The 24,980-nt window shown below is 38.1% G+C and overlaps 2 protein-coding genes across 5 annotated transcripts in view; both read left to right on the top strand.

Moving 5' to 3' along the window:
* The window catches only part of LOC148736918 (uncharacterized), a 700,731-nt gene that overhangs the window by 656,723 nt on the left and 19,028 nt on the right, over positions 1-24,980 (top strand). The window lies entirely within an intron of this gene.
* Positions 17,275-21,652, top strand: LOC148736920 (uncharacterized). Of its 3 annotated transcripts, XM_088750721.1 has the most exons (4): positions 17,277-17,615; positions 19,151-19,247; positions 19,552-19,639; positions 20,284-21,652. In XM_088750721.1, exons 1-4 carry the CDS (start codon positions 17,588-17,590, stop codon positions 20,326-20,328), a joined length of 258 nt encoding a protein of 85 aa, XP_088606847.1. In that variant the 5' UTR covers positions 17,277-17,587; the 3' UTR covers positions 20,329-21,652. The 3 variants fall into 3 exon arrangements, with proteins under 3 accessions (XP_088606848.1, XP_088606847.1, XP_088606846.1); XM_088750722.1 differs by lacking the exon at positions 19,151-19,247 and having other exon boundaries at positions 17,275-17,615; XM_088750720.1 differs by lacking the exons at positions 17,277-17,615; positions 19,151-19,247; positions 19,552-19,639 and adding an exon at positions 19,762-20,002.

Below are 24,980 nucleotides of genomic sequence, written 5' to 3'. Positions count from 1 at the left end.
AAATGCTAGTGCCTTTTAACTTTATTTTATCGATGTATCCTTAGTTGTTGCTGAAATTTGAGGACCACTCAGTCATTTTAAAGCGTACTTTATGATCAACGGAAAAAAAAGGATGATGTTCTCAGAAACTTGTTTCTGAAAAAACCAAGAAAGTCAAACTATGGATCGTTCTGTGTAACCACTTTGTTGTTCCGCTTTCCGACCGCATTTTTTCCCTGTTCTTCAGTGTTCGACGTTGTCAAATTTTGAACGTTCCCTTGACGTTAGGTGGTTTAAATAGCATAGGAGAGGCATGGTTAACAGGAATATTTTGCGCCAGTTGGAATCATTGCCTGTTTTTATCAAGACAAGATCTACAAAAAATAAGTGACTCGAAAGGAAATGAAAATTGTGAATTAGTAAGGTCAATTTTTAAATGCAACTTAGCAGGTTTCACCCCAGAATTTTATCGATAAATTAAACGAAGAGGAAACGTTAAACTGAATTGATCTGTACTTTACCTAAGTTTATAATTTTGAAGCTAAACGTAGCGAATTCATTGAAAAAAGAATATCGAAATCGATGAGTGATGCCATATTTCTGCTACGAGATCGATGGAAAACATGCATTCTGCACTCGGGGTAAAATTCATTAAGTTCTAAAGACCTCTGGCTTCCGTTTGGAGAAAAACGGTTTACAACTCAAGTCCATGAATAGTCGAGGAAGCAGGAACTTAATCTAAACTGATGGAAATAAAAAAAAATCAGGCCAACACAATTGACTGTCGCTACCGCCATTAACTAATTTTGGAAATTTCTTGTCCAAACTTGCCATCTTTCTATCGCAATCATTGTTTTCTATAAAGCCTGTTTATAGAATGAGCACGGGTGAACACCCTTCCCTTTTCGTGCAAGATTGTCATAAGTTCTAAACGATGAACTTAATCCGTTTTTGTGCGCAGTAGATCTTCCAATGTGTGCTTGTCGGCTGACATCTCGTCACAGCAACTTCAGAAGGTAGCTAGCCAGGCTATTGTGTTCTGAGAGCCTACATGTTATTTCTAAATGGTATTTCACCGAACGTCATTTATGACACAATAACCATGAATTATATCGTGAATTTCGATTTCATAACCGCGTAATTTTGTCATTGTGGTTAATTGTTTCCAAATCATTTTACGTCATTACAAAACTAACAACTATATTCCGAAACAAGCTTAAACACCTCTCTTCCTTTGTTTGAATTTATATATTTATCGTTATTACCTATATTCTTTTCAAGTATAATAATAGTCAAGAACAGACGTTAAAAAATTGGTTTCGCTGAGAGAGCCTAATAAAAGCCGCCGATGATATCTTCTCTCCGGTTGGATTTCGTTTGGGGTTACAGGATGTTCCAATACCGAGATATCTTTGTCTAACAATCCACTACTTCCCATACATTTCCAGACCATAACCTCTGGATAAAGTAGAGTTTGAACTTACTCGGCGCACAACGTATCGACAGTGCTGTAAACATTTTACCGGATTGAATCCCACTTGATAACAACTCAAGCGCGACAGATTTTCTAACGTTTTAACAGAGATAGCGTGTAATGGACAAAACAATACTCGATCGCTTCTTACTGACATAAGTCACAATTATTTTCTTCTCTTTATAAACGGACAAATGAGGCTAGAGGCTATTTCAACCAGATGTGGAGCAATGATTCGCTTTATAAAAACAAAGAATTAAAGATACTAAAATAGCTTTGTAATAGCACAGATCGTAAAAAGTTGATAGATTACGCGGTTAATGAAAATAGTACCAAGGAATCATGTTTAAAGGTAGATGTCTTTTGCGATTTAATATTTTTCCTATCGAAAAATATTGCAAATGTCCCATCTTTTAAACGGAAAAAGATAGCAGGCTGTAGTTGTTGAGGTCTACATCGTATGCAAATAACTTCTTCGGCATGGGAATCAGGATAAGCACGAAGGGAGGGGAGGGTGTGGGCGTAGAGGAGTCGGTCAACACGCTAAATTAGAATAAGATTCCAAATCTAATGACAGACTGAAAATATGACATAACATCGTAAAATTAAACTTCCTCAGTGCCATACTGTTTCATGATGGATTTTACATCTTTCTCATTGAATACCATCATATGCTCGGCTTGATGTGCAACGACCAATTTTTTGTTTTGTTTTGTTTTGTTTTAAGAATAGATCTTCGTTGCACGCTCCGCAAGCTCCGCTATGAATTAGACAATTCAGTACTCGTGAGTTAAAAAATGTTTGCTTCTCGAAAAAAAATAAATTGGAAAACTCGTTTAAATTTGGAAAAACGAGAACGCAATTTAAAAAATTGCATTGCTTGGAGGAATGCATGTATATTTATTTATTCTCTTTTATTTTCTTCAATCAGTATTTGGGTGGAATTCATTCATTTCTGCAGGATACGGGTGTCCTTTTGAAGGAAAACATTTTACATGATTAATAAAATGAAAACTCAAGGAGGCAGAGGCCGAATTAAAAAGATAACGTAAAGATAAACCAGTCGTGAGATGATCGGTCGCTGATGGCCTTCATCGTAAAAATTCCTCATAGAAACTCGCGTCCTGATTTCTATGCAACAAGATGATGAGGGGAGGTCGAATGAAATTCTCTCTTCGTTTTGCACAAGATTATTTTATTCCACAGGAGAAGTGTCTGACTTATTTCGAAAGGACGAACTTTGTTTTACCACGAGAGAGGTCAGATACGTATTTCTCGGCTGATATCTGTCACAATATAACTTTTAGAAAGATCGTAACGAATCCACTATGTTTCTGAGATCCTACGTATTACTTCTGAAAGGTGTTGCATATCACGTCAAAACATAACAACTATGAATTATATCGTCCATTTCAAATTTAAAACTGCATAATTAGGTCATTTTGGTTAATCTTTTTCAACTCATTATGCGTCTCAACAATTAAACCTATGTGTTGCACTGAACTTCAGTTAAAGACACAGCAAACATGAATTAAAACAACCATTTCAATTTTAGAGCCACATAATTGTGTTATTATTGTTAACTGTTTTGAAATCATTTTCCTTCTCAACACAACTGAAAATGACACATAAAAAAACCACCTTGAACATATCTCTTCCTTTGCTTTTGTTTATCTTTTTATTTTATCGTTATTATTTTTAAGTGTAATAAAATTCAAGAACAGACATTAACAAAGTTTGATCTATTCTCTTTCTGAGAGAAACAGAGTTTTATAAAAGCCACCAACAAACACCTCGTTTTGTTTTTTCTGTTTGTTAGGACTGGGGGCTACAGGATGTTCCCAAGCCAAAATACCCACATCTAACCATCCGCTACTTGCTTATAATTTCTTTGACATAACCAACAAATGTTGTGTAGATTGTACTTACTCAGTGTACAGTGTATTGACAGGGCTGTGAAAATTTTACCGGATTGATGCCCGCTCTTCTCTCGATTCATCAAGCTTACGATATGCAACAGTTTCCACTGGTAGATGTCGGTATCAGTTATGTTGGCTCTTGTAGAGGTAACAAGGCACATTCAACAGATTTTCAACGTATCACAAACTTTTTTCTAAGGAGGTAATGTATAACGGACATCATACAGGATCGCTTGTTACTGGCATAGCTATAGGTAACCACAATTTTTCCCTCCATAAAGAAGGCTGCGATAAGGCTATAGGCTATTTCTACCATCTGAGGAGCAATGTACACCTCATAAAACCAATCACGATTTTAAAATCGCTCTGTGAGTTAATATTTCGTTATGCCGTGTAGGATAATAGGTGGATTAAATACATTTTTAATGACAAGCTAGTTCAGGAATTACGTTTATGGGGGATTGTCTTTTATGAATTATAATATTTCTTAGCGGAAACTATATTTAGTAGCCTCCCTGTACGGACGGAAATAATTTTGCACCATCCATCATATAAGAAATAAAGCAGCGCGCCGGTTGTAATTGGTAAAAATAACGTCACCAGCGGGATCCATCTGGAATACATGTAGATACCAGGGGAGGTAGGAGTCCTCCGGTTACTCAACGTTATGGGAACTGCGATAAGCTTGCGGGAGGAGAGGGAGGGGAGGCGTGTCTCAAGTATAGGGACTTTTCTCTTCATTTATTTTTCTTCATTTAATGACTAGTTTTAGACGGAGACAAATAGCAAAAATCAGCACATGCAACTGAAATATAGAGATTTTAACTTGACTAATATTCAACCACCATGATTTTTACCGCAAGAAAAAAGTGTGTTTCAGTATTTTTAAAACTTTTTTTTATCGGACATTATGGCCACACTAGTTAATGCTTGGTTCGACACGGAAAAAAAAATACAAAGAATTGAACCATTAATTTTTTAGATGTATCTTCGCCTATGCGGGATCGGTCTACGTGCAAAACATAATGTGGTTCAATTTACCGGTTCTCGTTTTAAGATTTCACGACGAAAGCGATGAGAGTCTTGGCTTTAATGTCTATTCAAGGTATCTGGTTAAAAAACAAGAAACAAGTCAAAAGAGGCAATCTCTCTTGTTCATAGAGTCAAGCACTGAAAGCAAACACAGAAAACGCTTTTGACCGAAGATGTTGATAACGGCTGCGTACTGCAAAAAGTATGATTGAAGAACAATGAGCAGAACAGCTTCCATCTGTATCTATCTCTTTCCTTTGATTTTACTTTCCTTAAAGCTCAAAAGTTATCTTGAAATGATTCTCACAGTTATTGCTTATCTAAAGAAATTTCGTTGGAAGAGGCCAAACATTATCCGACTTGTTGCTCCAGTATCCGACCAAATTTTTGCCTTGTTCTTCACTGTACTACTGTTTCAAATTTCGCGCGTTCCCTTGACCCTATGTAATGTAAATGGCATAGTAGGGCATAATCAACAGGCATATTTTGCGCCAGTTGAGATTATTACTTGTTTTTTATCAATGCAACATCTAAAATAAAAAAGGGAATCGAATGAAAATGAACATTGTGAATTAGCAAGGTAAATGTTTAATTGCAACTTAGCCGGTTTAACCCCAAAAATTCATCGATGAATTAGGGACGAGGAAATTCTAATAAATGCTTTGGCGTCCGTTTATAGAAAAACATTCAACAACTCAAGTCGATGAAAAGTCCACGAGGCAGAAACTTAATTTAAAGGGAAATAAAAGATAAGCACGTCACAAGTTGATTGTCGCTGACGGCATCAATTGTGAAAATACTATGTCCAAACTTGCCTTTTGTTTATCACAATCATTGTTTTCTATAAAGCATGTTTATAAAATGAGCTCGTGCAAGATTGTTCATTCCGCTTGTAAAACGTTTAAATAAGTTTTAAACGATGAAATTGATTCGTTTTTGTCTGAAGAAGATCTTACAATGTGTACTTGTTGGCTGACAACTTGTCACAGCAACTTCAAAAGGTAGCTAACTAGGCTGTTGTGATCTGGGACCCTACCCAACGAGTTATATCATGCATTTCAACTTCATAACCGCGTAATTTATTCATTGGGGTTGTTGTTATTATGCATATTAGGTTTGCCGTTGTTATTTTAAATTTGAAATATTTCACAGGAATAGTTAATTTGATCTATGATTGGTCCAGGTGTGTCTTTTCCTTTTGTTATTCAAACTTTCTTTTTTAGGAATTAGCATATATATAATAGTGTATTTTGTTTTCTTTCTCTGTTGTTGTAACCGTTTATTTGGACGTGATCGGAATAAAAGAAGCAGAAGTTTGTTTTAAACGTGCAAAAATGTTTAGGTTATGGGCCCAGGAGTACGTAAATGAAACATGGAGGAAAAGTTCTCGATCGACAAACTTAACGGGAGCAATCGGAACACTTGCTCCCGTTAAGTCGAAAGGGCGCGTTCCTCGACTTGCCGACAAACGATACCGCTTTGGTTACGTTACGTTGACGACACCTTCACCGCCGTTCGACACGACGAAATTGACGTATTCCACCGCTACCTTAATGAACAAAACACTGACATACAGTTTACCAGAGAAGTCGAAGAAAATGGCAAACTTCCTTTCCTAGACTGCCTGGTAAGCCACAACGACAACTCATTACGAACGACAGTTAACAGGAAACCGACACACACCGACAGATTACTAGACGAGTCATCCTACAACCCTACATCACAAAAAGCTACAACTATCAGAACTCTAACACGACGCGCACAACTAGTATGCGACTCGACAGACAGCTTATCCGACGAGAACAAATACCTTCACCGTGTTTTTACGAAGAACAACTACAACAAAGACTTCATCTGACGAAACACTCACCGACCCACTACCACTACCGAAACAAACGACACCGCAACCCCTACGACTACAGCAACCATACCGTACATAAAAGGCATGTCTGAAAACATCTCGTGCATCTTACTACCCTTCAATATCCGCGTCGCCCACAAACCCATCACCACACTACGTCTGTTACTAACCAACGTTAAAGACAAAGACGAACCGAGGAACAGACAGGAAACGATTTATAAGATCAATTATTCCGACTGCCAAGTCTCCTACATCGCTGAGACATGCAGAAACCTGTAATTTATATATATACCTTCTTTTAATGTTGTAACATAGGATATGTGATTATTTATCTTATGACTTAATAAAGATTCAATTCAATTCAATTCAATTCAACAAGACTGACTGAACACAGACGGGAGACGAGGAAAGGTGATGTCAGCAATCACATTGCTAAACACCATCGACTTACCAACCACAACATTGACTGGGACTCTGCGCAATGCCTAACCTACAGCACTGACTATTTTCAACGACTGACTCTGGAAAGCTGGTTTACTAACTTAGAACAGACTCCCCTAAACAGATGTCAACAACTACCCGCTCCATACAAACGACTCATTCACGACATAAACATCACAGACGACCGAAAAAGAACGACCTAACTTTACCGACAGATCGAAACAGACCAATCACGACCGACTTACGTCACTTGAGTCTTACAGCCAATAACATCACGGCAAAACCAACCGATCATTTCACACGAACTGGAATAAGAACATTCTACTGACAACAATCATTCACTTGACTCTGATGATGACTTCCGCACAGGTTGTCGAAACGTCAGTCACTACCACCGACAACAGTCTTTCTCAGGACTCACTCACCAGGACGATCAGACTACACCTTCACATGTTACCCCCGGGTTCAAACCATTGACTGCAAGAAATGAAGAATTTAAAAGATGACTCTCCAGGGGAACTTCGACTGTCAGTAACAACACGAAAAGCATCAGTCAGATATGGTTATGACGAATACGCAGACACGGCAACTCACAGCGTACACCATGTCGCCTATCATCTTTCTGGGATTGATGAACCTACATCTATACAAGAAGCAAGATCAGGTGATCACGCTGCAGAGTGGAAAGTCGCGACGGATTCAGAATACAATTTGCTGATTGAAAACAAGACATGGAGGTTGGTTGAGGTACCTCCAGGTCGGAAAGCTGTTGGGTGCAAATGGGTGTTTAAACTGAAACACTCATGTAACGGTACAGTGGAACGATTCAAAGCACGCCTAGTGGCCAAGGGCTGCACCCAGAAATATGGTATTGACTATGATGAAACTTTTTCGCCTGTTGTTCGTTTCTCTTCAATACGTTGTCTGCTAGCATTTGCAGCTCAGAATGATTTGCTGATTCACCAGATGGACATAGAAACAGCCTTTCTCAACGGTAAACTTGATGAAGAAATTTACATGCAGCAGCCGGAAGGATAAGTGAAACCTGGGGAGGAGCCTCTGGTATGCAAGCTAGAGAAATCGCTGTATGGTTTAAAGCAGTCTTCCCGTTGTTGGAACAAAGTTATTCGGGAGTGCATTGAAAAGATTGGTTCTATTCAAGCCTCTGCAGATCCCTGCGTATTTATCAGAAAGGATGCACTGACTATTATTGGGGTCCACGTTGACGATCTGATGATTCTAGCAAGAAACATCACGGAGATGAGAAGTGTCAAGGACAGTCTAAAGCTGCAGTTTAAGATGAAAGATATGGGAGAGCTGCATTACTATGTCGGGGTCTGTATCGTTCAAGATGTGAAAAATAAGCAAGTCTTCCTTCATCAAGGACACTATGTCGAAAAGATGCTCGAGAAGTTTGGGCAAACAGAAGCAAAACCGGTGTCTACACCTGCTGATTTGAACGTCAAGCTGCAAAAGGAAGATGGTTTTAGCAGACCAGTTGATGTGACCTCGTATCAATCGATTGTAGGAAGTCTACTTTATGCTGCAATCGCAACTCGTCCAGACATCGCCCAAGCAGTGGGAGTTGTGTCGAAGTTCTGTGCCAATCCGACACAAAATCATTTAACAGCAACAAAGCGAGTCCTCAGATATCTGAAAGCAACTGCATATCTTGAATTGAGTTACAAGAAATGTGCTGATGGAAATTTGATTGGTTATTCAGATGCAGATTGGGCGGGTGATATGGATGACCGTCATTCTACCTCAGGAAACGTGTTCTCACTGGCGTGTGGGGCAGTAAGTTGGCTAAGCAAAAAGCAGGCTACCGTCGCATTGTCGACAACAGAAGCAGAGTATGTAGCACTCAGTACGGCCACTCAGGAAGCAATCTGGCTTCGAAGGTTATTGGCAAACATAGGAGAACCCCCAGAGGGACCAACTGAAATATATGAAGACAACCAAGGGGCTATTTCGATGGCTAAAAATCCCGTGGGCCATGCCAGGACAAAACACATCGATATACGTTACCACTTCGTTCGCGAAAGAGTACAAGACAGAGCGATCACCTTAAAATACATTGGCACGGACGAGATGGTTGCTGACATCCTTACGAAACCTTTGCCTAAGCATCGCTTTGAGAAACTTGTTACTAAGCTAGGCATGAAGACTGTCAAATAAGCAACGTCAAAAGTGGGAGTGTTGTTATTATGCATATTATGTTTGCCGTTGTTATTTCAAATTTGAAATATCTCACAGGAATAGTTAATTTGATTTATGATTGGTCCAGGTGTGTCTTTTCCTTTTGTTATTCAAACTTTCTTTTTTAGGAATTAGCATGTATATAACACTGTATTCTGTTTTCTCTCTCTGTTGTTGTAACCGTTTATTTGGACGTGATCGGAATAAAAAAAGCAGAAGTTTGTTTTAAACGTGCAAAAATCTTTAGGGGTTAACTGTTTCCAAATGATTTTGCGTCTTAACAAAACTAAAACTACATTCCGAAACAAGCTTAAACACATCTCTTCCTTTGCTTTTATTTGTATATTTATCTCCATTACCTGTATTCTTTTCAAGTATAACAAAAGTCAAGAACAGACATCGACAAAGTTTAATTTGTTTTGTCGAGAGAGCCGAATAAAAGCCGCCGATAAAATCTTTTTTCCAGTTGGATTTCGCTTGGGGCTACCGGATGTTCCAAGACCGAGATATCTTTACCTAACCGTTCACTACCTCCCTTATAGTTCTAGAGCATAACCACTCGATAAAGTGGAGTTTGTACTTACTCAGGGCACAATGTATTGACAGTGCTGTGAACATTTTACTGGATTGAAGCCCACTTATCGCCCAGTTCATCAAGCTGATGATATGCAGAAGTTGCTTCTAGTAGAGGCCGATATGATTATGTTATATACTTCTTGACTTGATAACCCAAGTGCAGCAGATTGTCTAACGTTTTAAAAGAGATAGTGTGTAATGGATAAAACAATAATCGATCGCTTCTTACTGACATAAGTCACAATTATTTTCTTTTCTTTATAAACGGACTAATGAGGCTACAGGCTATTTTCACCAGGTGTGGAGCAATGATTGGCTTCATTAAAACAAGTTATTGAAGATACTGAAATAGCTTTAATTCGTTTACATTTTGTAATAATGCGGATATTAAAAGGTTGATAAAATACGCGGCTATTGAAAATGGTTTAGGAATCATGTTTAAAGGTAGATGTACTCTACGAATTAGTATTTTCCCTATCGAAAGCTATTGCAAGTGTCCTAATTGTTATATGAAAAAAAAAAGAAAAACAATACCATCCATCCATCAAAGAAATGAGACTGCGGTTGCAGTTTTTAACGTTTACATCGTATGCTAATAACTTCGTTGGCGTGGGAACCAGGATAAGCGTGAAGGGAGGGGAGGGAGGGGGCGTAGAGGAGTCGGTCAATGCGCTAAATTATAAGAAAATTCCAAAACTTATGACAGACTGAAAATATAACATAACATCGTAAAACCTCCTCAGTGCTATACTGTTATTTGACGGATTATACATTTTTCCCATTGAATAATGTCATATGGTCGCGCGATGAACAGTTAGAATTAGAAGTAGACAATTACTCGTGAGGTAGAAATGTTTGCTTCTCGATAGGACCAAGGTTGGATATTTTCTGCAGACAAATATACAGGTATGCTTTACAAATGGAAAAACTGTTGTTGTGATTGTAGCCAGTCCAGTCCTCGCGCGGTTACTTTTCGCGTCTTTTAGTCACGTGACCAATGCGTTTTTGAACTAGAGTAGTCGTAAGTTCGACACAAGTTTCGGTAGATTCAAGCTCGTTTAGCGTGCTTTCTTTGTCTTGCTATCGCGATCCTTAAGGTTGGACAAGGTAACAGTGTATGTGCTTTATGTCTTAAATTCGATAAGTTTTTGTTTTGAGGTTTATTTCCAATTTATTTTATGTGTTTTTGTGCAGCGTCGCTCGACAGATGTTTGCATCGAGCCTTAAGTGTAATTTTTGCGTTTGTTTTGGCTTTACGTCTTCAGTTGAAGTCAGTAAAGAACTACCAGACTTAGCTACGTTGGTTCGTTTAATCTATGTAGTTGCAGTTGTTGTTTTAGTTGTTTTTCACTCATTATGCAACATCTCCGAATAATTGAATTGGATGGTACTGAAAACTGTCATTTGTGAATGCAACTGAGCTACTTCGCCTCAATATTGTATTTTTGAAAGTTTAATTTTTTTCTGCAAATAAATATACAGGTATACTTTACAAGTGGGAACATTGCTCTCATTTTAGTTGATTTTCACTGATTATACAACCTATCCGAAGAATTGAACTGAATGGTAGCGAAAACTGAAACTTGTAGTTGCAACTGAGGTATTTCGCCTCGATATTGTATTTATGGAACAATTAAACGATTAAGAACTATTGAGATGAAATGATTTATTATAAATATAAATCTTAAGATTTTTCCATTCGGAAACTATTCACTTTACAGAGCGAATTCATCTAGAAATGGAACAATTAAAATCGACGACTGATGTCATACTATTGTCATGGGATCTATTAAAAACATAAGTACTATATCATTTTTTTTTTCTTTCTTTATTCCGTCTTTGGTGTAATTCATTCATTTCTACAGGATACGAGTGTCCTATTGAAAGAAATATTTTACATCTCATTAAAATGAAAACTCAATGACGCCAAAGGCAAGTTAAAAAGACAACGTAAAGATAAACCTGTCACGAGTTGATCTGTCGCTGACAGCATTCATTATAAAAATTGCTCGTACAAACTCCTAACATTGTAAATGTACTTACTGCAGACTAATTTTGCGTTAATATTACGATACAGAATAGTTATTTAATAAATATATTTGAAAAAAAACCTTACGCCTTGATTGTTTATGTCAGAATATGGCTACATGCTTCTTTCCCCGATGCTTCTCCAACGAAGAATTTTGATTCAAACTTCCTCTCTGAGCGCAACATTTACAAGAGGCAGTTTCAGATACCACTATGCGGTTCAGCCCGAGAACCTGGCGAAGAAAACGTGGTTCTGACAACCAAGAACGCGCTCGCACATGCTAACCGCGGAATATCTGAGTGAAAACATGAGAAGATGCACAGGAGTAAAGCATTCTTTATGGTCAGCAAAACAAAAGTTTAATGTTCTTAGAAAGTTGTTTTTTAAAAAACGAAAAAAGCCATAATATGGATCGTTCCGTGCAACTACTTTGTTGTTCCGCTTTCCAACAGAATTTTTGCCTGTTCTTCAGTGTACTACTCTGTCAAATTTTGCGCGTTCCCTTGACGTCAGGTGGTTTAAATGGCATTGTAGAGACATGATTAACAGGAATATTTTGCGCCAGTTAGGATCAGTGCCTGTCTTTATCAATGCAACATCTACACAAAATAAAAAATTCAAAATGAAAATTTTGAATTAGTAAGGTAAATATTTAAATGCAACTTAGCCGGTTTCACCCCAAAGTTTTATCGATAAATGAAACGGCGAGGAAACGTTAAACTGAATTGATCTGTGCTTTATCTAAATTTATGATTTTGAAACTATACGTTGCGAAGTCATTGAAAAAAAAATTAAATCGATGAGTGATGCCATAGTTCTGTCATGGGATGGATGGAAAACATGAATACTGCACTTGGGGTAAAACTCATTGGCTTCCATTAAGAGAAAAATGCTTTACAACGCAAGTCGATGAAAAGTCGAGGAGGCAGGGACTTAATCTAAACTGATGGAAATAAAAAAATAAATCCGACACAATGACTGTCGCTACCGGCATAAACTAATCGTGAAAATATATTGTCCAAACTTGCCATTTGTCTATCGCAATCATTGTTTTCTGTAGAGCTTGTTTAAAAGATGAGCTTGGATGAACACCCTTCCCTTTTCGTGCAAGGTTGTCATAAGTTTTAAACGATGAACTTAATTCGTTTTTGTGCGAAGTAGATCTTACAATGTGTGCTTCTCGGCTGACATCTCGTCACAACAACTTCAGAAGGTGAGAGGTGTTGCACCGAACGCCACTTATGACACAATAACTATGTATTACATCGTGCAGTTCGGTTTCATAACCGCATAATTTTGTCATTGTGGTTAATTATTTCCAAATCATATTACGTCTTTACAAAACAAGCTTAAACACCTCTCTTCCTTTGTTTCAACTTATATATTCAACAGACATTAAAAATAAGTGTTTTGTCGAGAGAGCTTAATAAAAGTCCCCAATACTATATTCTTTCCTGTTGGATTTCGCTTGGGATTACAGGATGTTCCAATACCGAGATATCTTTATCTAACTATTCACTACTTCCCATACATTTCTAGAGCATAAGTACTAGATAAAGTAGAGTTTGTACTTAGCGCACAATGTATTGACAGTGCTGTAAACATTTTACCGGATTGAAGCCCACTTGTTAAAAACCCAAGCGCAACAGATTTTCTAACGTTTTAAAGGAGATAGTGTGTACACATGGACAAAACAATACTTGATCGCTTCTTACTGAGATAAGTCACAATTATTTTGTTCTCTTTATAAACGGACCAATGAGGCTGGAAGCTATTTCCACCAGGTGTGAAGCAATGGTTCGCTTCATTAATACAAAACATTCAAGATACTGAAACAGCTTTATTCGCTCACGTTTTGTAATAGCGCAGATAGTAAAAGGTTGATAGATTACGCGGTTAATGAAAATAGTTTCAAGGAATCATGTTTAAAGGTAGATGTCTTTTGCGATTTAATATGTTTCCTATCGAAAGTTATTGCAAATGCCCCATCTTTTAAATGGAAAATATAGATTGTTGTATTTGTTGACGCCTATATCATATGCAAATAACTTCGTCGGCATGGGAATCAGGATAAGCACGAAGGGAGGGGAAGGTGGGGGCGTAACGGAGTCGGTCAACACGCTAAATTATAATAAGATTCCAAACCTAATGACAGACTGAAAATATAACATAACATCGCAAAGCTTCCTCAGTGCTATACTGTTTCATGATGGCTTTTGCATCTTTCCCATTGAATACGATCATATGCTCGGCTTGATGTGCTACCACCATTCTGTTCTTTTTTTTGTTTGTTTTAAGAATAGATCTTTGTTGCACGCGCCGCAAGCTCCGCTATGAATTAGACAGTTACTCGTGAGTTCAAGAATGTTTGCTTCTCGATCGGAGCAATATTGGATATTTTCTGCAGAAAAATATACAGGTATGCTTTACAAATGGCAGCATTGTTGTTGTTTTACTCGTTTTTCACTGATTATGAAACATCTCCGAAGAACTGAATTGAATGGTAATGAAAACTGTAATTTGTCAATGCAAATGAGCTATTTCGGCTCAGCATCGTATTTATGGATCGATTAAACGATAGAGAACTGTGATTTGCATGTTCAGTGGAGCACGTAGAAAAAAGTAGAATTAATTATCGTAATTACGAATTCGCCTCAACTACGCGCGGTGGGAAAATCAGGTCATGTGACTTGTAATTTAAAAGGAACAATTTATGCTGTAACTTCATTCGAAGCTAGTCATCAACGGTCATAAAAACGCAAACATCAAGATAAAACATCAAGGGATCCGACTACGCAGAAACACAAATTGTAAGTTACGAAACCGTTTATCATTTCGACTAAGAATATTGTAGATAATAATGTATCCCGAAATTATTTAATTTCAGTTGACTACGACGTAACCCCGGATGTAACGAGCCGTGTCTTACATTAGTACAAATAAAGCCTGACAACGTTGATCCCTGGGCTAATCTTCAGAATAAGTAGCCCCTTCAACCATAGGAGCGAATCAAACTGCTCAGATGAAATAGTCTGTTATAAATATGAATGTTGAGATTTTCTATTTGGAAACTATTTAATGTACATCGCGAATTAACTGAGAAATAGGACAATTAAAATCGACGAATGATGTGATACTGCTGTTATCGGATCGATGGAAAACATTAGCACTGTACCACTTTTTTTTCTATTTTCATTCACTCTTTGGGTGGAATTAATTCATTTCTACAGGATGCGGGAGTTCTTTTGAAGGAAAACATTTTACAAATCAATAAAATGAAAACTCAAGGAAGCAGAGGCCGAATTAAAAAGATAACGTAAAGATAAACCTGTCGTGAGATGATCTGTCGCTGATGGCATTCATTGTAAAAATTCCTCGTCTAAACTCGCGTCCTGATTTCTATAGAGGAAGATAACGAGGGGAGCTCGAATGAAATTCCCTTTTCCTTTTGTACAAGATTATTTCATTCCACAGGAGAAGTGTCTGACCTATTTCAAAAGGACGAACTTTGTTTTACCGCGAAAGAGGTCAGATACGTATTTCTCGGCTGACATCTGTCACAGTATAACTTTAGAAGGTTCATAGCTAATCCACTGCGTTTATGTATTACTTCTGAAAGGTGTTGCATATCACGTCAATACACAACAATCATGAATTATATCGTCCACTTCAAATTTAAAACTGCACCACTACGTCATCTTGCTTAATCTTTTTCAAATCATTTTGTGTCTTAACTAAAATAAGTTACATATCAAAACAACTTTAAAGATAACTTCCTCTGTTTTCATTCATTTGTTTTTACTGTAGATGTTTATTTTCTTTATCCTCGTTTTTCCCATATTACGAAACTTAAGAACAGGCGTTTATTATAACAATTTGGTTTGTTTTGGAAGGGTCTCATAAGAGTCGCCATTTAGGTCTCTTTTCTTTTTTGTCGGTTTAATTCAACTGGTTTTTAGAGGATGTTTCATCACAGAAATATCTATATCTAACCATTCACTACTGGCCTCACATTTCTATCACATAATAAACAAATGGTAAACACCACAGCGTACACTATTGAGTTATGGATGCACGCGGGAGGTTGCTAAGCACGAAAGAAGCGTAAGAGTCGCTCGAGGCGATAGCCGAGAGCGACTCTAGCTTCTTGAGTGCTTAGCAAACCTCTCAAGTGCATCCATAACTCAATAGTGTACGCTGTGGTGTTTACCATTTGTTTTATGACATAACATTGATACATTGTAGCTAAAGAGTTCCCTTTTATTTAACAAATCTTACGTGACCAGAAAAAAGAAGCGCGCGCGGAAAAATAGTCTTTGCATTTGCTCACGTCAGCAGCGTACACCCATGAGCAAATGGTGGACGCTAAATCAACCAATCAGAGCGCGCGCTTTACTTTGATTATGTTATAACAACAGATGTAGTATAGATTGTAACGGTATTCAAGTAGCGCACAGGTACTTAGGGAGCCCGCAAAGGGCCATTATCAAACATAATTATTTGACGAGTTATGTGACGAGTTACGTGACGAGTTGTTGTAAAGCAAGAGCCTGGGTTATGTTTTTGTAGATGGGGCAAATATGGCGGCCCGTTTGGCCTTGAACTTTCGGGATGAATTAATTGAGCAATACTTTCAAATTGGATAAAACCACGCAGAAATACTATCATGCCTTCTATTACTGCATGACGAGGAACTCAGTTTGCGACAGTTGAAACTGGATTAGAGGCCTTAAAAAAGGGCAAAACGTTTCCGACCTGAGAACTGTTTTTGTCCCTATTGAACACTGAAGAGCAGCGAGGAAGTGGAGGTGATATTGGAAGTAGATCTGTTTGGCTAACAATTTACTAAAACCTTTACAATTTTTTCACTAGCAGTGTTTTTTGAAAACTGGTTATTGCCTTATGTCTGCCAGAGAATGCTATCCAGACTTTGGTGTTCAAAGCCTGCTTTACAGCAATAGTGTATGGACATTTTACAGAAAAAAAAATGCCAACTGATTACTTCTGTGTGTGAAAAGTCGATGAAGCACCTGCTATGCTGGCCTGTAGCTAGTAATTAGTGTTTATTGTTCAAAACATGAAATAAGGTGCTGCTTAAGGACCGCTTTATTTTCAGGTAAACAGCCATACTATATTGTTTATAATATATTTCAATTGTTGTTGTTGTCACAGTTCACATTCTGTCAGAGAAACTGGGAATAAACCACTTTTGATACATGCTAAATAGTTGGCCTATCAAAATATCAAAACGAGGCTCTCGATCTTGGAATTTGAAAGCACACTGACTGGTGATGGGAAACCCTTGTGAAACCCTAGACTCAAAAAGAATGTCTAGAGCTTTTCAATGTGGTCAATCAAAGCACTGTACAAATCCTTTGCTTCATCAGGTGAGTTTGGCATGAGCCAGTGCTTTTCATGCATGATGATGTCGGCAAGATCTGAAAATTCTGGTGTGCAGTTAAGTAGTTTCTCGGTATTACTTTCGCACATGAGTTGCTGACCAACAGTGATGTCAACCTTGTCCACTTCAATCATAAACTCTCTTGTACCTGATACCTCTGGAAGTGAAAATAGAAGATTCGAACGTCCTCCAGGAGACTCGTACCGTCTCTTTAGAAACCATAAGGCCGCGATCTGTTACCAGTCTTTGCCAAACAGATCTACATCCAATATCACCTCCACTTCCTCGTTGCTCTTCAGTGTTCAATAGCGACAAAAACAGTTCTCAGGTCGGAAACGTTTTGCCGTCTTTTAAGGCCTCTACGGGCTAGTATTCTTTTCAACTGCCGCAAACTGAGTTCCTCGTCATTTGAAAGTATTGCTCAATTAATTCGTCACGAAAGTTCAAGGCCAAACGCACACAACCCAGGCTCTTCCTTTACAACAACTCGTCACGTAACGCGTCACATAACTAGTCAAATAACTCGTCAAATAACTAGTCACGTAACTCGTCACATAACTCGTCAAATAGTTATGTTTGATAATGGCCCTTTACGGGCTCCGTAGGGTACTGGCATGGTTTTCAACATTTAACCGGAATAAAGCCGACTCATCTCCCAATTCATCAAGCTTACGAAATGCAGAAGTTGCCTCCAGTAGATGCCGGTACGTTTATTTCTATAATTGACTTGATAATAACGCACTTACGACAGATTTTCCACCGTATTTCAAGTCTTTTTTGAGGGAGGTGTTATGTAATGCACATAACAATACTCGATCGCTTCTTATCAACAAGAGTCACCAATTCTCGTTTTTTCCTTCATAAAGGTACTAATGTGCCTAAAGGATATTTCTATCAGGTGCGGATAGATCACTTCATTTAAAACAATAAATACTTAGTTTACACTTTGCTATGGCACACAAAAATATGTTGGATCAAATATGTTTTCAATAATTAAAAACTAGTTCCATTATCACGCCGGTTTAAGGCTAGTTCTTTGTGAGTTACCACTCGGTCACACTTGCGCTAGGATCATGCTTACTTGGTCAGTTTTAGGTTATCTAACAAATTCCTAGCTTGTTATAAATGTGAACGATCAAACTTGGCAATGCTTGCTTGCTTAAGAAAGAAGGAGGAGCTGCTTAAACTTCAAAAGAGCCGCAGCTTAACCCAAGAGCACTACAGAGTGCTCTTGAGCTGAGCTAGACAAACAATTGACCAATCAGGTGAAGCATTGTTTGACATCTCGATCTTTCCCAGATTTTTTGGCTTTTAAACAAGTTCTGTGTTGAGCATTGTTAAATATGTTTAAGATGTTTGAAAAAATACCATGTGCCAACCTGGTGTTTTGAAAGAAAAAATGTTGGCGTCTTCTTCGTCTTAAAGCCGTATTTCTTCTCTCCCGTTCGCGGAGAGCGCGAAGAAAGGTACACAAAAACAGGAGCATTGAAAATTGGTCCATATCGAACCACGACAAATTTAAGCAGGCTGTTGTTCTTTCAATGCAGATTTAATTAACTCTGCATTGAAAGAGCTATTAACTCCGTTCAATGTGACCAGATCCCGCTTGCTCCAATCTCTAGCACGTGCTTGGGTTTGCTTGTCTGACGCTACAAGCATGCTTCAGAGTGATTTCAAGCGCGAGTGTGACGGAGAGTGTTTTCTCGCATCGCGCAAGCGAAGACTTGAATTGTAGTTACGAAAAAAATAATGGCGGACAATTTGAATAATCTGACGACGAAGAGTCAGAATTGCTGGCAAATATGCATCCAAGTTTATTAAACGAATCGAACGAAAAAAAAAAAAGCTAGACGACCTGGAAATTTCTTCATTTATTGAATAAAAAAGAATGAGCAACACGACAACGCGCCAATTCCTTTCCGCCTCGCATACTTCTGTCACGCACTCCCCGTAAATAAATATCCGCGAAATTCGCCCGCACTGAAATAACAGTTAGGCGTGTTGGATATAAATAACTTATTAGACGTTCTGTTGTGTAGTATCGCTGAGTATTTTTACTCCTTATTTACATTTTGACTCCCAACGGGCTCGTCAAAATACGGCACAATTCGGAAAATACTCAGCGATACTACACAACAAAACGTATAATTAGATATATATATATATATATATATATATATATATATATATGTATATATATATATATGTATATATATCTTGGATTTTGTCGGCCCTTTAGGTGTGGATTGGACTCAGAAGCCCTGCCAAGGACATTGCTCAAAACAAAATGGCGGACGCGCTTCGATGGGTCTTTTCTTTCATGTCCTTTGTTCTAGGTTAGCATGCTCAGTTAGTACAGAGAGTTTATTTTTACAGTTTTTCTGGCTCAGAACACTAAATTGTCAGAATGCCTGTGTTGAGTACAAGTGCCCATACTCAAAAAAGGATCAAACAATAGAAGAGGGCTACAAGAACACAGACTTCCCTGAAACATGTGACGGGAAATTGCAACTGAAACGAAGCCACAAGTACTTCTTCCAAGTGTAAGGCCAAATGGCTCTAACAGGACTCCAAACAACCTATTTATAACGATAATCAGTGTTGCCATCCATTTTAAGATGTTTTTTTTTTCTTTTAAAGAGAGCTAAGGACTGTATTGGCTGAAAGTTATGAGGGACCTCAAGCAGACCACGACGGCGAGAGAAACGAGGACGTAGAAAAACAAAAGGTCTATTATAACATAACCAAACTAAAGCGCGCGCTCTGATTGGTCGATTTAGCGTCCCCCATTTGCCCATGGGTGTACGCTGCTGACGTGAGCAAATGTTTCCAAGTGAGGAAATGTTTCGTTGGAAACTGTTTCCTTAAATAATGGCTGGAGTCTCTTCTGCCGGAAATATGGAAATGTCTTCGAAATTTCGGGAAAATGAGACAGAAATGCCATCCTTTAAATTATTTGATTTCTCATTTCTTGAGCCACCTACAAAGAGATTTGCGAGTTTAAGTGAAAGCGAACTCGAATTGCTTGTAAGCGAGCGGCACTCCAAAAAGACAAAAGAAACCACAAACTGGTCTGTGTCCACATTTAAAGGTAAAAAGCAGCTATCAGAGATAACCTGACACTTTTAAATAGGCTTCGATAAAGCTAAAAATAAGAACAAATTAGTTCCTGAAGCCTTTACCGATGAGTAAAATGTTTTTAACCGTAGAACCCCATTTAATGCTGTACGTAAACAATCTTGACGAAACCTTTTAAATTGCCTTTGTTAAAGAGCGTTTACGATGATTAGAGGTCAAAATACTGAAATTGAAAATTTAAGGTCTTAAAAAAAGAGAATTTTGACAGACCGTTTCTTTTTCTGTTAATTTCAGCTTGGTGTACAGAAAAAAAAATTCAAACCCCGCTTGAAGAGATGAGTATCGGCCAGCTGGATCAAAACCTACGAAGGTTCTATGCAGAAGCCAGAACGAAAAAGGGCGAAGATTACAGCAAATCTACCTTACTGGGATTCCGTCACTCAATAGAAAGATATCTCAATGCCCCTCCTTTAAACAGAGGCCTAAAAATTTCCACTGATTCGAGATTTTCAAGATCAAACTTGATGTTAGATGCACAAATAAGAAGCCTTAAGCGAAGCGGCAAAGAAAATGTCACACACAAACCTGCTATCGAAGAGGAAGACCTCCAGAAGTTGAAATCCAGCAAAGTCTTTTCCTCCTCTCAACCACTTTCCTTGCAGAGGAACGTTTGGTTTCATGTTGTCCTTTTTTTTTGCCGAAGGGGCCGTGAAGGTCAAAGAAGGTTAACAACGAAGAGCTTCAGGTTCGAAATTGATGCGGCTGGACGAAGGTAGGCAACAATGAGCCATGATGAAATGTCAAAGAATCATCCTGGAGGATTCAACGATGTAGAGAGCACAGAAAAAGAAGCAAGAATGTATGAAACACAAGATCAAGGAGACGGATACAAAGCGCTGAAACTATACCTGCAGAAAGTCAATCCAAATTGCACTGCCTTTTTCCAGTATCCGAAGAAAAACTGTGCAGCCGAAGATGCAGTTTGGTACGAAGCACGACCGCTTGGAATACACAGCCTCACTAAAATGATGAAAAATATCAGCGAAGAAGCGAATTTATCCAAAGTTTACACAAATCATTGTGTAAGCGCTACTGCCATCACTCTCTGGTCCAACGCTGGGATTTCTAACCGCCACATCATGGCCATTTCAGGACACCGCAGTGAACAGTCTCTGGTGAGCTACAACTCTCGTCCATCGACATCACAACTGCACAACTGCAGTCAAGTCTTGTCAAGAGCCTTTTCTTCCTCCACTAACAACCACAGCAAGTCATCAGAAGTTTCTAAGCAATCCATGTCGTTCCAGACCAAACAAGTGGCAACGAAATCGCTTTTCGGCGACTGCAGTATTCAAAACTTGCAAATTGTTTTCAACAATTCTTCCTCCGAAATTGAGTCAATTTTTAAATGACATTTGAGGACAGTTTTTCACTTTCGTCAGAAACTTCGCTCGTGATTGAGCAATTGCAACGATTAGCTGTAGATACAAAGCTCAGAAAGAGCTTTTTTTCATGAATTTCAGTAAACATGATCACATTTGTCTTCGATTGACTTGACGAGCATACCCGTGCAATGCCTAGTTTTCGCGCTCTTGTTTTGTTTGGTCATGTAAGACTACACGAACATTTTTGGTTCAATAAAAGGGAAATTCTATGGCTACAATGTATCGATGTTATGTTATAAAACAAATGGTAAACACCACAGCGTACACTATTGAGTTATGGATGCACTTGGGAGGTTTGCTAAGCACTCAAGAAGCTAGAGTCGCTCTCGGCTATCGCCTCGAGCGACTCTTACGCTTCTTTCGTGCTTAGCAACCTCCCGCGTACATCCATAACTCAATAGTGTACGCTGTGGTGTTTACCATTTGTTAAATAGGCAGAAAAATTGCTCAACATGTACGTTTTTAAACTTGCTACATTTCTGAGCCGTCCTTTGCAAAACAACGACGGCAGATTATTAGATTGGTATTTGAAACTCAACGCTACTTTTATACTTTATGTTGAGGTTGAGGCTGGGGTGTGGCGCTGTATGAGACGGTAAACAGATGTAGCCATTTTCGAAACTTTAATCAAAAGTTGAAATTCATTTTTTAATCAACGTCTTCCCTGGCGTCACCATCCTTACTGCCTAGGGTCCCTAATAACACACCACAGCATTGAAATGGGATCCACACGTAAGCTTCAAATGTGATCTTGCCAGGGTCGTTACAAATTTATCAGAACAAATGAAAATCAAAAGGAAAAGCATACAGCTTTCAATTCAAAGTTTTCATTTCTTTGGACTTACTTGCTATGCATCAAAAGCATCGATGGTTAACGATGGAAACATTAGCGTCGGATGCTTGATGGCTTAAACCTAAAGCTCAGAATGAATATTTTTTGCCTTCACATTTGGATATTTGTGACATCAATAGCAACAAAGGCTTTTCAAAACCCGTGACAAAAAGTTGTCTTCGACAAGTTTTTTTTATTGATACTTTTAGCAGAAAGAAAGGAAAGGCAACTCTGGCCAATGCAAGAATATAGTTTCAGCCAACTAGCCGCAAGGTTTTTGCGATCTACAAATTCAAAATCGGAAATTATATACATTAACATCGGCAGTGAGTGAGCTGTGTGTGTATCTTTTTTTTGCAGCAATTCTACCACCACAAAGTTATCCGACTTCCAAAAATAAAAACAAAACAAAACAAAAAAAAAACAGGGATAACATCTTAATTCAAAAGAATAAACAGGTAACATAGAGTTATTTACTTTGTGAATAAATTCGAATTTACGAGCGATGCAGGAAGATAGAATCTGACCGACGCAGTTCACGCATTGAACTCATCTGGAAAGTAACATTATTCCCTTTTCTCATCATTTTATTTATTCATTTCTATTTTTTAAGAAGTCAGATTTTGCACGGGCAAGAACAATTTTTTTCCTGAATAAACTCTCATGTCGAGACAGGTGGAAGTAAAACGTCTCAACGTTTTTTTTTAAGTCCGTCACGACAAATTTATGAACAAAAACACTCTTTTGGGGGCACTGCCTTGTAGATGGTTTCTATAGGATTAGTGTCTGAAGTCTATCTACGATGGATTTTCCTTCCCAATTCTGAAAATTGCTGTAAGAAGTGTTATAGTAAGGTCACCACTCCCGGAGAGGTTCAATTTTCTCTCTGTTTAACAGTGTCAATTCTTCAACTGTCATTTGCACAACGACAGGAGGCTGATTAATCAACAAAGAGATAAAAGCTAAGAATTCATATAGAAGAAAGAACGGAAGATATTGTTCCCTTTTTCGCAGAGGCTTTAATTTGTGAGATTTTTCGAAAGGTAGTTTAGATAAGTTGTCCCGTATGCATGCGTTTTTTTTTTTTCATTCCACAGAATCTAATTCAACGGGCTTGAGATAAGCCTTTAGTTACATCGCTGCGTAAGAATTTCACCTTAAAAATCTACTTAAGCTGGATTGGAGTTATAGCTAACACGAGTTATCTATAGCTCAGTAATAATAATAATAGACCGGCTTCTCAAATTACGCCCCCATAATACAGGAAGATTAGAACGTCAAAGGTTTTATCTCTCTCCCCGTCCTTATTTTCGTCCAAAGGCCGTCGTTAGAGCAAAAGGTTCGAGTCCCGTTAGGGAACTCTGATGAAGTTAATCTTTTCGGAGTATGCTCGTGGTACTATAGATGAACTAAATTTATGTTCATAAAAGAAATTTGGTACTCACCCAAAAAGGTTATTGATAACAGAACTGTTCCCCATATCTGACAAACTTTCTTCATCATCTCTTTTTCCGTGATGGTTTAAGCTTCTGTCAGCGTTACGCTCAACCAATTCTGATCTTTTTTTCGCAATTTTTATCAGCTGAACATCAGTCTAAAGTTCCATCTGGCAGTATCTGTTCGGTAGGAGTTCCTTTTAAAAAAAAGTTATTCCGATCAATCTCCTGCTAGAAAGGAAAAGCTTTCCGCGTGCGTTGTTTTGAGTCAAAAAGAGTCTTTTGTGGCTACCTCATTATGCAGGAAATTGAATGTCATACAAATTTTTGATATCTTATCTCCGGTTAAATTAAATTTTAAGAACCCTTTGTACCTGTTTAAAACAAATGTGACAAAATAATCAATTAATATGGAAAGACGCTCTTTCTTTTCGTTCTTCACTACTCTTTCAAGAGAATAAAGTGAGATAAAAAGTTATCATAAAGTCAAGCTCGAGATAGTAACTTCTTGGCATCAATTACAACAGGTACTGCTAATGTCACTCTTGGCCGACTTTTCACTATTGTGAGTTTTTGTTTACTTAGCGATGTACGAAAAAATGTCGGTCTTTTTGCAGCGTTAACAGAACACGAGCTGACACGGAAGAAATGTGGTTTTACTTTAATCAAGTTTCTCATTTTCAAATGATCCCCACAGCTCAAATGATTGTGTTGGCTTATCTTTCTGTGTGATTAATTTGCCTTTCGATCCTGGTCTCTCTTAAGGTAATTAGATATTATTTCTAATTTTTTTCTTTGGATACATCAGTATGGAATTCCGAGGTATGCCGAGCAGAGCCCTTGAGCAGTACCACTACGAACTCCGACAAAAAAATGGTTGAATGATAAAAACTATCTCAAGGTCATTTCGCTTCAAAACCCACCGATTTGTTTTTGTGCGTTTTTGCTGGCTAGTTTTGTCATGTAATGCAAAATTAAAAGGACGGTTTTCAAGCAATAACCTCCGTCAGCGTCGATATTTATCTTCTCTGGAAAAGTAAATAGGCCAGTGGAAAAGAGCCAACTGTAAGAGTTTCACCTTTTTATATGCAAGAAAAACAAAATCGAGTTTTAGAACCCAGCGACTGCGTTCTTAAAAAAACCTGATTTCAATTTCTACTTAGGACCATAAAAATGGTCAAAAAGAGTATTTTATCGCTGCACAATGTGAAAAAAAAAAATGAGAGGGTGGGTAATGTCCACATTTGCTCTCCAAGCTTTGCTTTTTGGCCAAATTCT

This window comes from Stylophora pistillata, chromosome 2 (genome assembly GCF_964205215.1).
Source record: "Stylophora pistillata chromosome 2, jaStyPist1.2, whole genome shotgun sequence".
Taxonomy (NCBI): domain Eukaryota; kingdom Metazoa; phylum Cnidaria; class Anthozoa; order Scleractinia; family Pocilloporidae; genus Stylophora; species Stylophora pistillata.
This window is presented reverse-complemented; position numbering and strand designations above follow the sequence as displayed.

Coding starts and splice junctions, on each gene's coding strand:
- LOC148736920 (XM_088750720.1), top strand. CDS start 19,783: ATGGCTGGAGTCTCTTCTGCCGGAAATATGGAAATGTCTTCGAAATTT. Junction 20,003..20,283: donor GTCTGTGTCCACATTTAAAG/GTAAAAAGCAGC, acceptor TGTTAATTTCAG/CTTGGTGTACAGAAAAAAAA.